Genomic DNA, 19290 nt, shown 5'->3' with positions numbered 1-19290 from the left:
TTGACTGCTTTGTTAAGAGGAGATTGACAGAGGGAATAGAAGGCAGCAGCAGTGAGAGGACCTCTGAAGCAGTGCAGACAGGAGATGACAGGCGCCTGAAGCAACAGAGTAGGAATGGGGTGACTAGACACAACCAAACTCAAGGTACGTCTTCACCTAGGAAACTTGAAAGAAACACATGTGTTCCAGCATCTACAGCTGGCAAGAGTTTGCTGTCCTTTCCCCTGTTTGTAGCCAACTAGCCATTCCCTATTCATCAAGAATATGTGTGACCCCAAAGTAATTCATTTTTCTTTTCTTGTTTCTTTTCATGATGCTTGTCATATCTCATTGGGACAGACTTCAAAATTTCTGATCAAAGCTGTAGTAAGGATATAAGTGCCATGATGAGATGGAAGATGTACACTGAGGCACAAAGGGTAGGTGCATTTCAGAAGCTGAATCATGTATGCTAATGTGAGGAGTCTCTCAGATTTCCAAGTACAGGCAGGAAGAAGGCCATTGGGTGTTCAAATTGAAAGCATGGAGTATAGCAAGAGGTCTAAGCCACAGATACAGATGTACTCAACACAGTAACAATAACTCAAGCAGATTGTATAGGGAAAACACTACCTCCCAGAACATAGGATAATGGCTGTCATTGCAAGAGGCTAGGAAAAAAAAATGACTGATATCAGAGTGTATGCAAAGCAACAACAGAGTCATGATCTTTTAGTGTCCCACTCATATGATGTGGTACTCCCTTAACTAAAATGCAAAAATAAAAATATCAATAATGGTATTATCAACACCATCTTACCCATTTATTAGTCACCCATCACATTTCACTGGGAAAAATTAAATATGTATTGAATTAGTGGAATTGTTAAAAATAAGCTTACAATTGTGAAAAGTCACACATAACATCTATTTCAAGAAAGCTACATCAAGATCTTCAACTTATGATTATAATTACTGACATTTATTGTCTAGTTGTAGAACATGTTCATTTTAATGTAGTATTTTATAGTGCATATTATGTAATATACAAATGCCCTAGACCAAAGAGTGCCATGTAAAAGAAAAAAGAAAAAGCCCTTAAAACTCTACACTCAGATTACAAACAAAAGCATGCATATTTGTCAGCATCAATAAAGTACATTCAGATCTGCATATGCTTAAGTGTTTGACAGGTGCATGATGCTGTTCTTTGTCAAAAGCAACACACACAAGGAACTCTGTGTACCCACCTTACTCCACGTCATATTGACACTTCTTAAGCTTTCTGAAATGTTCTCCCTCTCGTGCAAACTCAGACTTTTATCTGAAAGCACTTCCAATTCAATTCTGTTCAGCAACTTGCGTTTTTCATCTTGTTCCTCCAGTTCTTGAGCTAAGTCCTGCAGAGAAAGAAAAAGCAAACACAGCTACAAGATTGCTACCTAGGTCAAGTGCAAGAATTGGACCAGACGTCCTTCAGAAAGGCCTTCTTGTAAATGTGGACTGCCCGTTTCTTCAAAGGGAGATAAACTTATTAGAAGCTTGAACTCATATTAACAAGCTGTAATTGACAGGAAATAAACACATACCAGTGTGCACTTCTGCCCACATGCACACAAACACGTGCCTACTATTTCCTAACAGGACCGGGTTATAATCCTACTCACACTGTCAATTTAATACTCTGTTCTACCTCGCTACCTTTTGCCCCGTGTTTTAAATTGGTAACTATCATTTCATGTATGCATGCAGACACATACACATTCACACACCATGTTTACATTCAAAGAATATGAGCATACTCTGCTTATTGTTTTGCAACAAGTATTTTAATTCTTAACAAAAAGATAGCTAAGTAGGGACATAAATTTTCAGGGGAATTTGAAAAGTCCTGGCATATCTACATAGACACATGTGTCAATAATTATTATGTGCATATACAATTACAAATGCTTCCTATTGGTTGAAAATCAAAAAACAAAACTGATTAATATAAACATGCTTTCCGTTCACTCAGTTTTTATCTTATAAGTAATAATCATTAATAATTCTTCATATATGACAGCAAAAACAAAAAAAAAGACTCACTGCCCTGTCATAATCTAAAATAAAACAGCTTGCTTAAAATATCTGAAAATCCTTTGGTCTAATACTGACACTCCAATGGTTTGTCCTCTTTGTGTGAGTCCAACTTTAAGCTCTTGAAAGGACAAAGTTATAGCTGTTCTTTAAAAAAAAAATTCCTCTTCCAAGCTTACCACATTTACCACAAAGTACTTTCTTCCGCTTTACTGCTTCAGTCAACCATGATCTTAAGCGCCACGTCTGTGCAGCACAAGGCGTTGGCAAAGACAGAGAACAAAGCACTTACTGTTAATGCCTGCAGGTCGGCGTCCAGCTCAGTGGCAGACGCCGTTCGCACAGCGCTCTCAGCCTTTGCTAGCCAACACACAAGGTCGTTCAGCATTTTCCTATATTCCATCACCTGCTTACTTTTCTCTTTTAATCTAAAACAAACATCATTGGAAAATATGTTTTAAAAAATGCCACCTATTTGGACATCTAGACCGAAATACTCCCCTCAAAATATAACGTCTAATCATTATTTCAATGTATGTTTTCAAATGAATTTTAATAACATTGTTGACATTCTACAATGCTAAAGGTTAGTCAATAATTATAACAGGAATTTTAATTATACTCAAAAGCATGGAAACTAAATAATATTTCTTCTGCTATCATGAAAAGTTGTGTAAAACCCTAATATGAAAGGCTTTTTTGAAACTTAGATACCATTGTGCTGCATAATGGAATTTTTTTTCAAAGAAACTGTAAAAAATACTTTTATCTAAAAAAATAACGGAAAACACATAGTTCTCCTCCGTCCTCCATGGGAATAGAAAGGCATCATTGTAGGAGATATTATTCACACTAGGTGGCAACTATTACTCTATTCACAAGATAAAGAATAAGGTAAGATCCTGAGAATTGGGCATTTTTTACAAGCACCACAAAAGGAAAAAGTATAAGTTTAGTTAGTTCATTAAAACAGTTATTATATTTGAACATAAAAAGAGGCCTGGAAAAAAAAACAAAGCAACAATTTTAAAGTATATAAGAAAAAACATTCAGATGAATTTTCCAAAAAGGAACTTCCTTAATTAGAACTTTTAAATGTTATAAGAATAACATTTATAAGAATGTGAACCATCTGTTGGAAGACGAGAATATGATTAGAGCTCATATGACAAAAAAGATTATGTATTTTTATAAGAGCTGGAAGGCTATTAACAATGTGGCAGTATTATTTTTATGTTTGCTGTAATTAGCTACTGCTTTAAAACTGATTGTAATTTTTTAGTGAATTACATTGCGTTCTCCCTAAAAAGAATTTACTTCCTTATGACTATGATTTTTATTTTTAATTACAAAGGTCTAACATAATGGTATAAACACACATAATAAAATATTAGTAAACAGATGCAATGTGGTAGCCTAGCGGTTATAGTCCTTGCTTTCAACACAGCGGGATCCCATATGGGTGCCAGTTCTAATCCTGGTGGCCCCTCTTCCCATCGAACTTCCTGTTTGTGACTCGGAAAAGCAACCAAGGATGGCCCAAAGCCTTGGGACCCTGCACCCGTGTGGGAAACCTGGAGGAGGCTCCTGGCTCCTGGCTTCGGATCAGCACAGCCCTGGCTGTTGCAGTCACTTGGGAGTCAATCAACGGAGGGAAGATCTTCCACTCTATCTCTCCTCCTCTCTGTATATTTGACATTGCAATAAAAATACATAAACCTTTTTAAAAAAAAAATCAGTAAACTTCTGGAGAATCAGCAAATGTGAAGGAATACTATAATGCTTAAAAAACTGTGAAGCTACCATCATTGCACCAGATGACAAAAGAACACTCAGTGAATCATTGCAGAAGATTCTACACAAAATACATTGAGCATTGCCTGAGAGTGAACACAGCTAAGTTACCTCTGCTGCCTATCTCTCACTTCTCCGACGACCGCGCTCCAGCGCTGGTTTATGCCTGCCAGCTTGTCTTTCAGGAAGTTTCCATCAGCGGGGGGGAGTTTCTGGGAAATCGCATCCCCGGTTCGGTTCAGTCCTGCCACCCTGGGCTGGTGGCTCTCGATGCCCTCTTCAAGTTCCTGCAAGAAAGCATCAACCACCCCTAGGAATATATCCAAAACACCTGTTCCACAACAAACCAACATGCACCCCTATGTTCACAGCAGCACAATCAGTAATTGCCAAAACATGGAAGCAACTGAAATGCCCAGCAGCAGAAGATTGGATAAGAAAGCTTTGGTTCATCTACTCCATGGAATATTACTCAGCTATTAAAAGAAAAAAATGCAGTTCTTTGTGGCTAAATGGGCCCAACTGGAAACTATAATGCTAAAGGAAATGAGCGAATCCCAAAAGGTTACATACCACATGTTTGCCTTAATTTAACCTATAATTTTTTTCTGTTTGAACCTGTCATTGATACTGTCTCAACCCATGTGTTTTGAAAAATTGAACTTGTGTTATTTTTAACATATTGTTTACTCAATACTATGTCAATTAATTCCATAACATCATATATTGTTGCTGATGTTTTGTTTGCTTTTAACTGACCGGGATTTTACTCTGTTAGCTCTACCTTCAGACCAGAGAAGGTCTCCCCAAGAAGCCGCTGAACTTCTCTGGACAATAAGATGCTGGACTCTATGCTAGGTATGTGCTTGCAATGAAAGAATCTCAACTGAACTTGAACTGTGGTTATGCAGCAAGGTGGAGGAATCCACCACGGGGGGAGGGCTGCGAAAAGGGTGGGGGGAATCCCAGTGCCTATATAACTGTATCACATAATACAATGTTATTAACAACAACAAAAAAGAAAGCATCAACCCCGATAAACCCCAGGACTCACAATCCCTGGCATGGCAGTTTATGTTCACAAAAGGGCATTTAGTTGTTATTCGTTAAACGCTTCAGGAGACAATATGATTACCCTGACCGGCATTATGCATTGTGTACATGTGTCGAACCATCATCAGTCATTTTTTATACGTCAGTTGAAAATACTATTATTTTTTAAAGGAAAAGTAATTCATTTCACAGAACACACCTAATGATGTACTTCACTCACTGATCCAAAAATTTTTTGGTAACTGATAAAAGGAATATTTTAAGATCAAATTTCAACCTCTATCTGTAACTACAAAAGGGAAAAAAAAAGTGAATTGACACCTTGATGAACCTTCTCTAATTCCTCACAAAGGTTCTAGATAAGATACTTTTAAAAAATAGGTTAAAGTTTTAATAAAAGGAAAATGCTTTGCAATGGTAAAATTGTATGTGCTTCTCACCATGATTTTTCAATTGTTATCAGTGCAGCTGATTTTGCTAAGGTGTTAGACGTTCCTGAGGCTGAGTGAGAGTTACATGAGCAGCTGCAGCTACAGCCCAAGCACAAGTTTTTATGATTATTGTCAGTGGTATAAAGAAAAACATGAGATACCTAAGTGTTTAAGTACAAACACAGAGGTGAAGTATGCATATATTTTTTTCTGTCCTTAACACAGACTCGAGTACAGAATTTTATACATGTTACTCTGAATACAAAATTGGGGGTGGGGGGAATCACACTGCCCACTACAGAGTATTTTCTCTTTAAATCTCTTTAAGATCATATATGACCATCTTATCCTAAAGCTCCGAAACTGAACAGAAGAGGAATAAAAATTACAAAATGACATCATCCTCCTACAATTAGTCCTGACTTCTGAACCCTGCAGACTGCAGGAAGGGAAGCACTCACCGGTTGGTGCACCCGGGCTTTCTCCGTGTCCAGGCTGCCATCGGGGGCACAGGTGTCAGCCAGCACCTCTTCAGCCTCCGTGATCCACTGTGTCAAGTCATTAAGGTCACAGTGGAAATCCCTCCATTCTTCCACAGCCCGATCAAAACAGCTGAAGGCCAACAAACAGAACAAAATAGGGTTTGAAACTTCCCAAAACTATCTAGAAGCAATTTTATTTTGAAGCAAAAATTCAAATCTCATTGAAACTGGAAGTCTCCAAATGAGTGAATTCTAACAGTTCACTGACAAGATCAATTGTCACTGTGGGTTGCAGTTAACAATTTCTTTAGAAAAATAGGCACCATCTCAAGAGCACAGAAATCTGCACACACCATCATCTCCCTGCCCTCTTCTTTGTCGCTCCCTATCCCCCCGACACACAGACACACACACTGGGAACACACTGAAGTAGTTCCTTCACAGAAAGGAATAAGCCTTCTGCAGTTAAATCTGTGATATATCGTTATGACACTTCAAGCCACTAATGAGGAGATACCACAAAACTTTCCTGGGAAAAAAAAGGTGAGTTTACCACAGCCATGTGCTTAGCACTTCAGACACTTGCTTCTTGAGTTAGAGTACCTGGATTTCAATTCTGGTTCCGCTCCTGATTTCTAACTTTCTGCTAATTCAGGTACTCTGGAAGGGTCCAGTTGTTGGCTCCATGGTTCAGTGAGTGCACCCATTCACTCATGCAGAAAGCCTGGATTGCCTGCTTGGCTCCTGGCTCCAACGTAAGTACAGTCCACTCAGAGTGACCATTGCAGGAATGAGCTACCTGCTGGGATTTTCAGGTATGTTTGCTCTCTCTGAAATTAACTAATCCATTAATACTTTTAAAAATGTCTATTTGAACACCAAAATTTGCAAAACCTACACATATGACTGACTTAACTCCAATTTTCACAAACTTTAAAAATGTCCTCTATACTTGAAGTGACTACTAATTCCAGTGTCACATTTACCTCAGGAAGATGCAAAACTCAGACTAAGCAACCAGCTGTTGAGATTTCTATTCACACCCAACTCTTTAAGAGATTAAAAAACAAAGTAAAATTCCATTGCTGGTCATGTTTGAAATATACAAAATAAGTATAAAAAAGAAAAGTTGTGCAGGATTTGAATCCTACAGAATCTTCTTCTATTTTTTGTCTTTTTATAGTAGAGCTTGGAGCAGTTAACAGAAATCTGAGCTTTCAATTATATTGGTAAAAATTTTATCTATATGATAAAAAGGTGATTATATCTAAAACAATAAAATGGTCCCTGTCACCACTAAACCCTAAATATTTATGTGGCCTTCTTGTGTGAAAACTATTTTAAAAATGTGTTGATTGTTCATAGGGAAACTACATTTTACTGGACATGAAAGAAAGAAGAAGAGTACTTAAAAATACTTTGAAAAGATAATAACTTCAGTATCTTTATTAAAATGTACACTAACCACATAACTTGTAATTTCCAACTTTCAGATATTGCAGAAACAGATACAAAATGTTTCTAGAAAGGCTGTCCCCAAAATGTAAAAAGTTTAAGAATACAAACACTAAACTCAGATCCATGTCACAACTAACAGATTATATTTCAAACAGATCTAATCATCAGTTACAGCGATGAATTCAAACGAGAAAACTTATGAAGAGGTATGCTCAGGTAGGGTTTGCAAAGCCATCAACTTCATTCTATGCAGCAAACTCCTAGAGCTGGCTAAAGGCGTGCATGAAGGGCTATCAACTTCCCCGGACTCAAGAAACTCAAACACTAAACTTTACCAATCCCATAGAAAAGTGTGCTAATCCTTTCATCATTTTTGCAGCTAGGAAAAAGTTTTGCCGGACTGTTTTTACCTTAAAATCATTATGCTGCTTCTTACTTATGACCTTATACAGTATTTCTTTCTGGCCATTCCTTCACCTGGCTAACTTTATAATGTCCAAAAAAACTTTCCAGACCCTGAGAATCTCAAACAGGGCTTCTTGTATCGTTTCCATCACAGCACCACGTACTAGTTCTTACAATATACCTCTAGATCCTGACAGATTATATCTGTGTAGTATACCTGTCTTACAATGCTTTAAACCTCCTTGCAATTGGCTACATTTGCCTTGTTTTAACACTCAAGATATATGTGTTTTAACACTCAAAATGTGTATCTCTGAATAAACAAGAGAGTCGGCAGATGGGTAATTGTTCCTATAATGAAATGCAATTTCAAAAACTTTCCAAAAAAAATGATAGAAATAGAATGACCAATACAACTAAAAGGAAAATTATTGCTAGTAGAAAACATAATTATTGTAAAAATCCAAAAAGGAAAAAATAGCTTCCTCATATTGTGGCTAGGTCAAGGGAGAATCTTTTGAAAAATATGTAGGAAAGTTCAAAATTAGGCCAACTGAAGAGCACCATTAAACATTAAGCTCGAGACAAGAAGTCTGGGCTTTGTCCACACAGCGGTGAAAGCCGCCAAAGAAGATCATTAGCAAAGAGGATAAACAAGGGTCTGAGATAACAACCCAGAAATATGTGGCCTAAAGAATGTAACAAAATGTGCCAGATAAGAGAATGTACCATTTTCTTACGATGGTTTCAATATTATTGATTCAGGAAAATATGAATGTTAATGCCACAAACCACTGTAGCATCAGCATCAGTCAGCTCTCAAAAAAAAAAATTTAATCTCACTTATTCTTTTATGCAGGCCAACAACTAGCTTGAGAAGTACTACAGACTTTTATCGAGGTATGTCCATATTCTGAAGATATTATGTTCATTCTATGTGTGATATCACCTGTGATATTAAGATACAATCATCTTATTGCGATCATCTACATGTCATGAATTCTTCTTTCTTTAAAGAACTTTACCCACTGCAGTTATTTAGTGGGACACAATTAAAGGATATGAAACAGTGATACCAGTCTTAGTTAACCCTGCCCTCATAACAACACAAGAAATTTACTAATATCAAGTAATTTAGCACATACCCTTAACCTCTGAAAGCAACATATACAGTCACATGGCACATAAGCTGAGACATTTTTATTAAACACGGGTTTCACTTGCACATACCTTTTATGGTCATTGTACATTCTGTTAATCCTGTCCCACTTTGAATTCAGCTGCGTAAGGGTGTCCCTGATCTGAATGGCTTCAGGCCCAGAGGCTTCAAGAATAACATCTGGCTGCTTTTCATGAACGACTGCAATCTGCTCTCCAAGTTTGTCCAGTTGGTCTTTGATATTCTAAAAGTAGTTGTAATACATAAAAAAAGAGCAGCAAAGCAACAAAAGGAATGGAGTCAGAGGTGACAAAAATTGTAAATGTGTAACACCCATTTAAAAAACAGCAATGAGGAAATCATCCTTGTTCATGTAAGCTCGGCACTTAAAAACCTTATTGACCAAACGGAGAGTAATGCCATGTAATATTATAATGCCAAGGGGAAACTTCCATGGATGATCAAAGTGGTATCAGCATAAGACATACAAAAGATTTCACTATCATTCTTCAAAGCTTAGTCAAGGATGGGAAGCTGGAACTTTTATATTATTATTGTTAATTATTATAATCAGATAATGCTACTTTAAGTGACAGAGATACCAAACCTATCCTACCTGAAATTTCCTTTTCACATTAAAATGCAATCAAGATTATAGGAGAAGGTCTTTAATAGTTTAATTAACATAATCAACATGCCATTCCCTATCTCAATGACTGGCCATCTTAAAGCTTTTCAAATGACCTGATCAGTGCTGCGTTTTATGGCAACTGACAAGTTCATCACCCAGGGTCTGCTCTCTGATGTTTGACTGAATAAAAAAATGTCTAATATTGTGAATAATTATTAATTGTGTCTTCATTAAAAATGATATCCATTTTTATGAGAATAACATATAAGAAAGACTTATTAATCACAAATGTTATTAAATCATTGGTACAAGTTTTAAAGCACATTGACCACTTGGCAGGTGCAGTTCGTGTGGCTATTCCAATACAAATCCCTGGAGGATTACCTTTAGGGAATCTTCCTGGTAAGATAAGTCCTCATAGACAGAACCATGGAGCATTGGAACGTTAAGTGATAAATCCACATCCTCCATGGAAAGTAAAATCTTATTAATTTCAACCAGATAATCTGTGGGGAGCTGTGACGACGATGGAATTCCTGAAGTGAGTTGTCCTGCTTTCCGCCTTTGACTATTGATAGCCTAAAGAAAAAAAATACACATGCCATGAAGTTAAATAACATGTTACTAGACATGAGAGTAACACAGCTACTATACATCCCCTTTTAATGAACAGCCACAAGGCAAAATCAACAACAGAAAGAAAAAAGAAATTTTAGTTTAGAATTAACATAAAAAATGTGAAATCTTGCTTTGCATGTTTTGCAGAAGCCTTAAGCAACAAAGCTTTTGAATACTTATCAGAAAGAACGATACCGAAATAACACATACAGGTCCAAAGAATGTAAAAGTGAGCTATGAAATCCACCCAAGGTCCAAACACAAAACAATACGGAATGTTGGACTATGTTACTGTAATAATATGGGAAAAACAGGAGTGAGGAAATAGGGAAATGGGAGGGGGAATCCCTACGCCTATGGAACCACACGCCATGAAAACTTGAAAAAACAATAATGAAAATATAATGGATATGTCCTAAATACACTTAAGATAAGTAAACAGTAAAGCGACAAAAATATAAGACTATTTTGTGTATGAATTTAATGCCAAGAATGAAACACTTCAGGTTTATATTTTAAACCTGCATTGCTGTAGACAGCCTTAACAAACTCTTAAGTCCCATCTACACCCTATTGTTAAACAGCTTCAATAAGTTAATATTTACAAGAGTTTTCTCACAGACCAATCTTATTTAATCAAGAGGAAACATAACTTATCGGACTTATCAGCTGCCGCTTGGAAAGTTCTACATGAAAGAAAACATTGATTTGCATTTCACGCTTCTAAAAAATATCACAATTACACTACACATGTCTGGACCTCACTACTGGAAACATAGGTAAATCAACCGCATAGGTAAATTAATAGCGTAAGAAATGCAATGGATAACAGTATGGAATCACTACCTTTGAGATCAGTGTTCCAGAATATGCATGTCCTAGCTGAGACAACAGATCCTGAAACACCACACACAGATCCAAGGCTGCAGGGATGGACCACTCATCAGCCGTAATCCACATCTCCTGGACCTGCACCTCAGAGCCACAATCCTATTCTGTTTGGTTCCCATGGATTAGCCAGAGTCCTGCAGAAGCCATCTGGCTTTGCAAGTCCCAAAAAGGCCAAATACATGTTTGCAACTACTTGACTGTTCTTAAAGGACAGGCAGCATTGTAGTTACTTTCCTCATTCTGCATCATCAAATATCCCTCTAGCATTTACCATAATCTGCTCTATGTCATAATTGTTAAGAGTCCCCTTTACAACTTAGCAACTCTCACCAGTCCAGGAATCCTGTGCCACATCCTCAGTTCCTTAACAGGTGCCCCAAGAGGCACTCATAAGGTAGGGGGAGGCGTATTGTACTCCAGCCCTGCACCTGGGCCCCTCCACAGGGCTTCCACTTCTATGTTTAGGTTCATGATCAGCAAAAACAACAAGGGAACCCTAGATTCTATGGTTTGAATCACTTCCTTCCTATGCGGTGATCTCCCCTTCCAACCTGTCGTGGAATTCTGGTCGTCAGAGTATCTGGTCACTGCCGCATGGCTCTGCGCTGTCTGCTGCTTCCCTGTGGCCGTGTGTTCCCAGCTATCTCTCTGCTTTTGGTCTATCTACTCCTGTCACCCAGGACCACACCCTCTTTGCTTCTCCTCCACTAGCCCTCCTTCATCCATTAACATGTCCTCACCCTATTCCACCATCTTTGTTTCCTCTGTGCTTTGTCCTGCCCGATGCAAAAATACAATACTATCCAGTAATGCACACTAGAAAGGAATAGGTTTGAGTTAGTGTCCATGAATGTAGCCTCAAACACCTGAGTGGCAAGGGCCAAATAGGTTCGTTGAATTTCCCAGATTTGCACCAACACAATACCTTCACTTTGTTGTATCTTGTGTGCAGAAGGAGCAACTGCAAACGGATCTTTTCTTTTTTACTGTCCTCCGTAGGCTGATGTAACAGTTGTTCTCCCCTTTGGAGGACGTCCTCAATCTGGGCTCTTTCCTCATCCAGCTGAATGTGTAAGAGGGAAAACAAAACAAAAAAGGATTCACTTACTATCACTTCCCAAAGCAAGACAAACCTCCTAACTATAGTGTCAGTCAAGACAGGTTCATTTGAATGATCCAAAAGCCATATACATTCTAAAATACTTATATTTCAGACCAGGGATGGTTTCCCAATGAAACTGTTGGATTTATCTGGACAATAAGATGCTGGAGTCTCTGCATGGTCCATGCCTGCAATGAAGGAATCATGACTGGATATGATCTGTACTAGTGTAACAACGTGGAGGAATTTAATGTAAGCAGAGGGTTTGGGAAGGGATTGGGGGAATCCCAGAGCCTATGAACCTGTCATAAAATTAAATAAATGTAGTTTAAAAAAAAAAAAAAAACCAACTTCAAAGTTAGTTGGGTAGAAGTTGGCTAACACTAAGGAAAGTGTATCTGGTTTTTTTTTAAAGTACCAGATACATCAGTTGGCAAATCTTATAATCATACTCATCAGAAAATCATACTAGGATTTGTTTCTGGAAAGCAGATTATATAGATAAAAATGGACATAAATACATTTAACACACAAAAAAATGGTAACACCATAGTTGTGAAAATTTCCTTGAACCAACCTTTTCACTGTCATCACTGGATTCCAAGTGTTTTTCCACAACTTTTAGCATATCTTCTACATCATTTTCTAATTTTTCCAAGTCAGAATAAGGCACACTGGCTTCAAATGTTTCAGCGGTGACAAAGCCGTGGTAAGATAAGGACTCCTGTCCAATTAGCAACTGTGGAAGGAAAAGAGTTCTCTGAAGATATATTCTGAATTTTTCTGAATATCTTAAAATAGGTTTCTCATTATTTTAAATTTTCATTATTATTTAAATTGCACATATGTATAAGGTACAGTGTGGTTACTCAAGATGTCTTCAGGAAGTGGAGATTAAGATCTGTTTGGTTAATAATTCATTTCAAATGTTTTAAGTTTTTTTTTACTCAGACAATAATTGTGCATAGTATAGTTGGACACTTCAACAAATATATGCAATGTGTACTGCTCCAAGTCAGTATCACATTGCCCACTTCCTTGTCATCACTAATCATTAGAACATTTACAAGCTCTGCTCTTCTAATTGCTCAGAAAACACATGTTAGGATATCTGTAGCTAGATTCCCCATCAGTGATTGAAAGTATGGAATGAGAGGCACTGGAGTCAATTGGAGTGGAGTTCATTTCACACATTCTCACAGCCGTGGATTATATCAACTTGGGCCTTTTGAATTATTTCTTATTTTGCAAACTGTAATTAGAGCTGTGAGAGAGTGAGGGAGCAGCCTGAAGGGTGCCGTTTGATGGATTCTGACACCACCTGTGAACACGATGGAAAGCAGGGTCACCTCCCCGACCTAGGGTCACAGGGACACATGATGGACTCTCCCAGCTGTTTTCCCAGAAAAACCCTCCTGCAGGTAAAAGCCTAAATGTCCAAAAAGTACATATTTCCAACAAAATATTTTCATATTATGTCTACATAAAAAAAATCATATATATAACAACACATATCCTATCCAGTTCAACTAATCTTGATTATACAAACTCCCTGCATGCACTTCAACATATATGCACTCAATTTTTGCACAAATTTCAAGGATTTAACCCAAAGGCACATCAAGATATGGATAAACAAAATATGAGTAAGATAATTTTTTGATAAATATGGTATTTATGAAGAACAGCAAGAAAAAAATTAACATGTTAATTTTAACAAATTACATAATGAAATAGCCTACAGAGCTCAGAAACTATGTCAAATGAGAACAATAAAACTATATGAAAAATTTTATATTTTACCGAAATACATATAAAGAATAGACAAGAATGACAAAATGTGTACATGGGTTATTTAGGGAAACGGTGGTGATCTTGTTTTCTTACTTCCTTTCAACTTGCCCTAACTTCTTACACATTGTTTGTTATAGCAAGTAAAATCTCCCATACATCGTTAGAAAAGAATAAAATCAGCTTAGGACAGAGCATAAAGAGGCAAGAGCAATGTTTATGGAGACACAAGCTAAAGCGTGAGTTTTTCTTATTCTAAATTCTGAATAATCCGAGTTTATTCATAGGCTCAAGAAGATAATGTGAGCCATATTAGATATTTAAAATTAAAGTAAGATTGGACAACATTTACTTCCTGCAAAAGGGAGGGCCCTTACTCTTCTGTAACCTACAGCACAGCTGGAGACCGAATTAATTGGATAGTGAAAGAATGCCATTCAGTGAGCATTTTAACTGAGATTCTTTTGTTTTTAAGATTTATTTTTATTGCAAAATCAGATATGGAGAAGAGGAGAGACAGAGAGGAAGATCTTCTGTCCGATGATTCTCTTCCCAAGTGACCACAACGGCCAGTGCTATGCCAATCGAACCCAGGAACCAGGAGCTCTTCCAGGTCTCCCACACGGGTGCAGGGTCCCAAGGCTTTGGACCATCCTCGACTGCTTTCCCAGGCCACAAGCAAGGAGCTGGATGGGAAGTGGAGCTGCCGGGATTAGAAACTGCGACCAAATGGGATCCAAGTGCATTCAAGGCGAGGACTTTAGCCACTAGACCACGGCGCTGGGCCCTTAACTAAGATTCTTAAAAAGCTCAGAAATTTATGTCAAAATGGATATTTGATATCAGTTTCCCTGACGTTTAGCTGTCTTTTTTTCCCCACCAAATCCTCAAAATATTTTCATTTCCTCAGCTTATTTGACAAGCAAATACAGTCATGAGAATGTTATAATTAACATGTTTCCTTCTGTCCCCTCATAAAATAAGGGTAATAAGGATGAAATTAAGAAAAACATTTACAGAGAGAAAAAGTTGCATATAGTAGCATACACTTTACATATCATCCTCTTACTTCAGATTATAATTTATTTCTTAACATTATTAAACATAGTAGTTCCTTGAATAGTAAGTTTCGACTGTGGCTTAACGGTAGCTTCTAGATTTGTCAGCACATGAAGCCCAAAACTGAAGTCCAAATAATGTGATATAAGAGCACATATGTAAATAATAAAAAATAATGAGTTTCATATTTATTCCTTGCTTTGGAGTTAATCCCAGGATCTCACAGCCAATTCTAACCTTTGGTAGAATCCTTGAGTTATTTTTTTACCTAGCTTCTTGTTTACCCTTTCACATGCAGAATCGTAATCAAATAAAGACATACCTGCCATACCAAGAAAGGTGCTAAAATCATTTTGATATTAATCTTTTCAAGGCAACACTATATAATTGATAATGATTTAGACATATAGCCATAGGAACGAAACGGTTTTCTATAAAAACATAATTACTCACTTTAGCACTTTGGATGTGTTGAGACACCTTCTCAAAGTTTCTGTTCAGTTCTGCTAACTTTGGTTCCACAAGCTCCTTGCTTGCACTGCCCCGAGCATTCATCAAAGCGACAGCTTGGTCGCGTACATTTTCAACCTGGAGGTTGGCATCATCCAGCTCAGATATTAAGCGCTAATTGTAAGAAACCACAAAATGATTCCGTGAGAAAAACCAACAGCAAACAGGGATGTAACGCTTGCTCAGCAACATCAAAAGCATCTCTGGGAGTCTGAATCAGAGATTGCTACACGGAATTAGCATCACAGCTGCTCCGAGATTCTCTGGAGACCTCAGTTTCTCCCACCAAAATAAACATTCAAGAATCTACTGCTTGGCAAAAACACGCGCACAAGGAAATCCCAGCATCCCACGAGAGCACGACAGCGGAACAGTCCTCCCCCAGAAACGGCGCGGAGCACCTCTGCTACCTTCACAATTTCTTCCCGTTTGCTTGCTGGTTTTTTTTCAATCTCATCCAACATAGCTTCTGCTTGATAAAGCCAGGTACTTATGTGAGCAACATTTCCGTCAAATATCTCCAGCTGGTTCTGATGGCTCTGCAAAGGAATTCATAAAATGCTCTCACAATTATCAGACGTGCGTAAGACAATAACCTGAGATTTCAAAGACTTTCAAAAAAGCGACTGGCAAACTGATTTTTTAAAAAGATGTCTACCTCCCAGCCTCTTTGGCAGTGGAACAGTCTATCTTAACCAAAACGGCACAGCCACAGTGAGATACTTTCTAAAGTTTATTGAACTTAGAACTCTACTATGTAAAAGTTAGTTTCCTTTTCAATTTCAAGTGTGTTTCTCATGCCTCATTCTTATGACTGACATCATTTGCCTCTTTTTCATCAAATTTCTTAGGAAAAAAAACTTAAGGACATAGCCATATAGATAAAAATGTGGATCAGGTGAGATTCGGCCTGGCCAATCAACACATCGCCTGTTCCTTCAACCTGATACCCTCCGCCCTTAACATTACACCTGGCACAGAACTCCGCTGCACAGCGCGTCCTCGCGAAGGATGAGAAAACGAGAGAAAACGGATTTGAAAACAGAAACAGAAACAGACAGGCACATTTAAACTGTGCACAGTATATGAAGCTAAAGGCAAGAAGCTAAAACTTGAGTAAAAGAATTTAAAAAAAAAAAAAGAGGGAGAACTTGGAATATCAATGACTTTAGGCAGTTTATTTTCTAGGATGGAAAATACCAGGGAAAATGTATTCGCGTTTTGCAAAGGAGTAGAACGGTTTTTCTATAATACGAAAATGTGCTGAAAAAGTTGAAATGCGACTAAAATGATATAAGAAAAAAATCTGACAGATCTGGAATTTAAGTAAGAAAAATTGATGAGTATCAGAATTACCCTTAGAAAACTGGAAAACCAAATATTCTGATAGGACTAGAAAGATATTACACTAACTATACGTAGAAGGTATACACTAAAAAATAGGGCCTGGTGCAGTGGCCTAGCGGCTAAAGTCCTCGCCTTGAACATGCCAGCATCACATATGGACGCCGGTTCTAATCCCAGCGACCCTGCTTCCCATCCAGCTCCCTGACTGTGGCCTGGAAAAGCAATTAAGGACAGCCCAAAGCTTTGGGACCCTGCACCCAAGTGGGAGACCCAGAAGAAGATCCAGGCTCCTGGTTTCAGATCAGCACAGTTCTGGCTGTTGCAGCTGCCTGGGGAGTGAATCACTGGACAGAAGATCTTCCTCTATGTCTCTTCTCCCCTCAGTCTATCTGCCTTTCCAATAAAAATAGATAAATCTTTAAAAAAAAAAAGTATACACTGGAAAAATAGCATCCATGAGAATCCGAAATAAAGTTATTAATAAAAGCAAAATTTTAATAAGCACATTCCATGAATCAAGAATTTCATATGCAGTATTATATTCATCCTTCAATAATTCCTGTGTATGTTATATGTAATATTTATATTTATATACATATATATTTATTTATATATATACACCCTATTTTGCATATACATGTGGATTATAGCCTAGTGGCATTAACTTACCTAAAGTTATACATGTAGTAAGTCATAAACTATAGAAATAAACTTGTGACAGATTCAGACCAATCCTCACGGCCCTGTGCATGTTAATTGATTTACACAAATACTCAAACACATGTAATCTAGAATTCCATTTCTTTAGCCACTATCCAGTATGAGTTTGGTTGAAGTCTTATCTCAGCTAAATTAGAATTAGAATAACTCATGATAATCCTTTATATACAGTAGGATTGGACAGAGTTGCATATATTTATTGCCAGTATAAGAAGAATCAATACTTCCACAAAATAATTAACAGTGTGGTAGTACAACCAACATTTAACAGACATACAACACTACAAAATGATAATTTAAATACCTACATTTTGCATAGTTATTTAAGTGCACTACATGTTTTAAATCATGCAATCACTGCAAAAACCATACAAGGTAGATACCACAATTCATGGCCCACTTACAAACAAGAAAGCTGAGGCTTAAAAAGAGTTTTTGTAATCTGACCAATGTTACGAGGTAGTCAGAATTTTCATGTAAGCCATCAGATGCTAAACACGCCCTCTTGACTAGTATGCCATTATCAGATTATTATAAAAATTATTTGTATCTATCTATACATATTTCCAACTATGAGTATAAAAGCCAAATACAATACAAATTACTTAAAAGAAGCTACACTTATTGAAACATTAAAGTACATTCTTCTACATATAATACCAACATGATACTCTAATAGTGTATGAATTCTTTTGCGTTATCATTTCAAACAAAAACTAAAATGTTTCCTATTAATTCATTCATAAGCAAGACATTACTGGGGCATATTAGAAAACAGGAATTGGAATTAATAGAAGTTGCATGCATCTTAAAATACTGACAGCTCAAAAGATCTTGTCCTTTCATTTTTCTTGGAACTTACCAACAAGGTGTTGCACCAGTCCTCGGTCCAGGTGCGGACCCGGCTCCAGCCAGCATTGAGTACACAAAGCCTCTCTTCCAGTAAACATTCGTTGCCCGAAATTAAATTTTGAAGGGCAGCACTACTCTCTGTGATGGCATTTAAATCAGCTTTTCTCTTCTCCAGATCCTTCAGAACATTCTAGAACATAAGATCACCAGAACATACTTGATCACTCACCACACTGTAAAAGTTTATACAAGTTAAAATTTCAAAAAACTTTCCTTTGAGAAGGTCTGCAAAATTCCCAAACATTGCTACAATGAGACTTCCCAAGTTCTTAAGGAAAATTTAAATGTTAGAAATGGTGCTGTCACATGGGTAAAACCTCCAAATGCCAATGTCAACATCCAGTATGGGCACCAGTTCATGTCCTAGAGGCTCCATTTCTGATCTAGCTCCCTGCTCATAGACAAAGCAGTGGAAGATAGCCAAGACCCTTGGAGACTGATGACGCTCCTAGCTTCCGGCACCTGGCTCGTTCGAAGCCACTGCGGCCACTCAAAGAGTGAACCAGTGGGTGGAAGATCTCTGTGATGTCTCTGTCTGGAACACCAACTTTCAAATAAACGAATAAATCATTTAAAAAACAAAAAGGTTTAATGAAACACATACCAAAGAATTTAAGAAATTTAGGTGTAGAGATAAACATATTTCATTGATTTTAAATAACAATTCCACTTAATTTTTCATTACACATAAACATCAATCATCTTCATTATTCTATATGTGAACAATCCATTTTATTTCCAATAACTAAACACTGGCAAAACACAAAGATCCCATATAGCACAGAGTTCTTAGAAAACTAATGAAGAATTTTCTGTTAGATTATCAGAGGAAACTATTGATATGTGCTACATTTACTTATAAAGACTAT

General features: G+C 37.3%; 1 protein-coding gene across 9 annotated transcripts in view; it reads right to left on the bottom strand.

Annotated features, from left to right (window-relative positions):
* The window catches only part of UTRN (utrophin), a 491247-nt gene that overhangs the window by 269388 nt on the left and 202569 nt on the right, over positions 1 to 19290 (bottom strand). For all 9 annotated transcript variants that reach the window (XM_040965592.1, XM_040965598.1, XM_040965593.1 and 6 more), the window contains 11 exons: positions 18372 to 18551; positions 15853 to 15981; positions 15386 to 15556; positions 12660 to 12821; positions 11906 to 12043; positions 9856 to 10050; positions 8912 to 9084; positions 5798 to 5948; positions 3964 to 4139; positions 2351 to 2486; positions 1230 to 1379 (listed from right to left, as the gene is read on the bottom strand). In XM_040965592.1, the coding sequence (XP_040821526.1) occupies positions 1230 to 1379; positions 2351 to 2486; positions 3964 to 4139; positions 5798 to 5948; positions 8912 to 9084; positions 9856 to 10050; positions 11906 to 12043; positions 12660 to 12821; positions 15386 to 15556; positions 15853 to 15981; positions 18372 to 18551 (1761 nt within the window). The remainder of the gene's footprint in view (positions 1 to 1229; positions 1380 to 2350; positions 2487 to 3963; positions 4140 to 5797; positions 5949 to 8911; positions 9085 to 9855; positions 10051 to 11905; positions 12044 to 12659; positions 12822 to 15385; positions 15557 to 15852; positions 15982 to 18371; positions 18552 to 19290) is intronic.

This window comes from Ochotona curzoniae, unplaced genomic scaffold (assembly GCF_017591425.1).
Source record: "Ochotona curzoniae isolate NIBS_2020 unplaced genomic scaffold, NIBS_Ocur_1.0 scaffold_3890, whole genome shotgun sequence".
In the NCBI taxonomy this organism is placed as follows: Eukaryota; Metazoa; Chordata; class Mammalia; order Lagomorpha; family Ochotonidae; genus Ochotona; species Ochotona curzoniae.
Note: the sequence above shows the minus strand (reverse complement) of the source record. Positions and strands in the feature narration are given on the sequence as shown.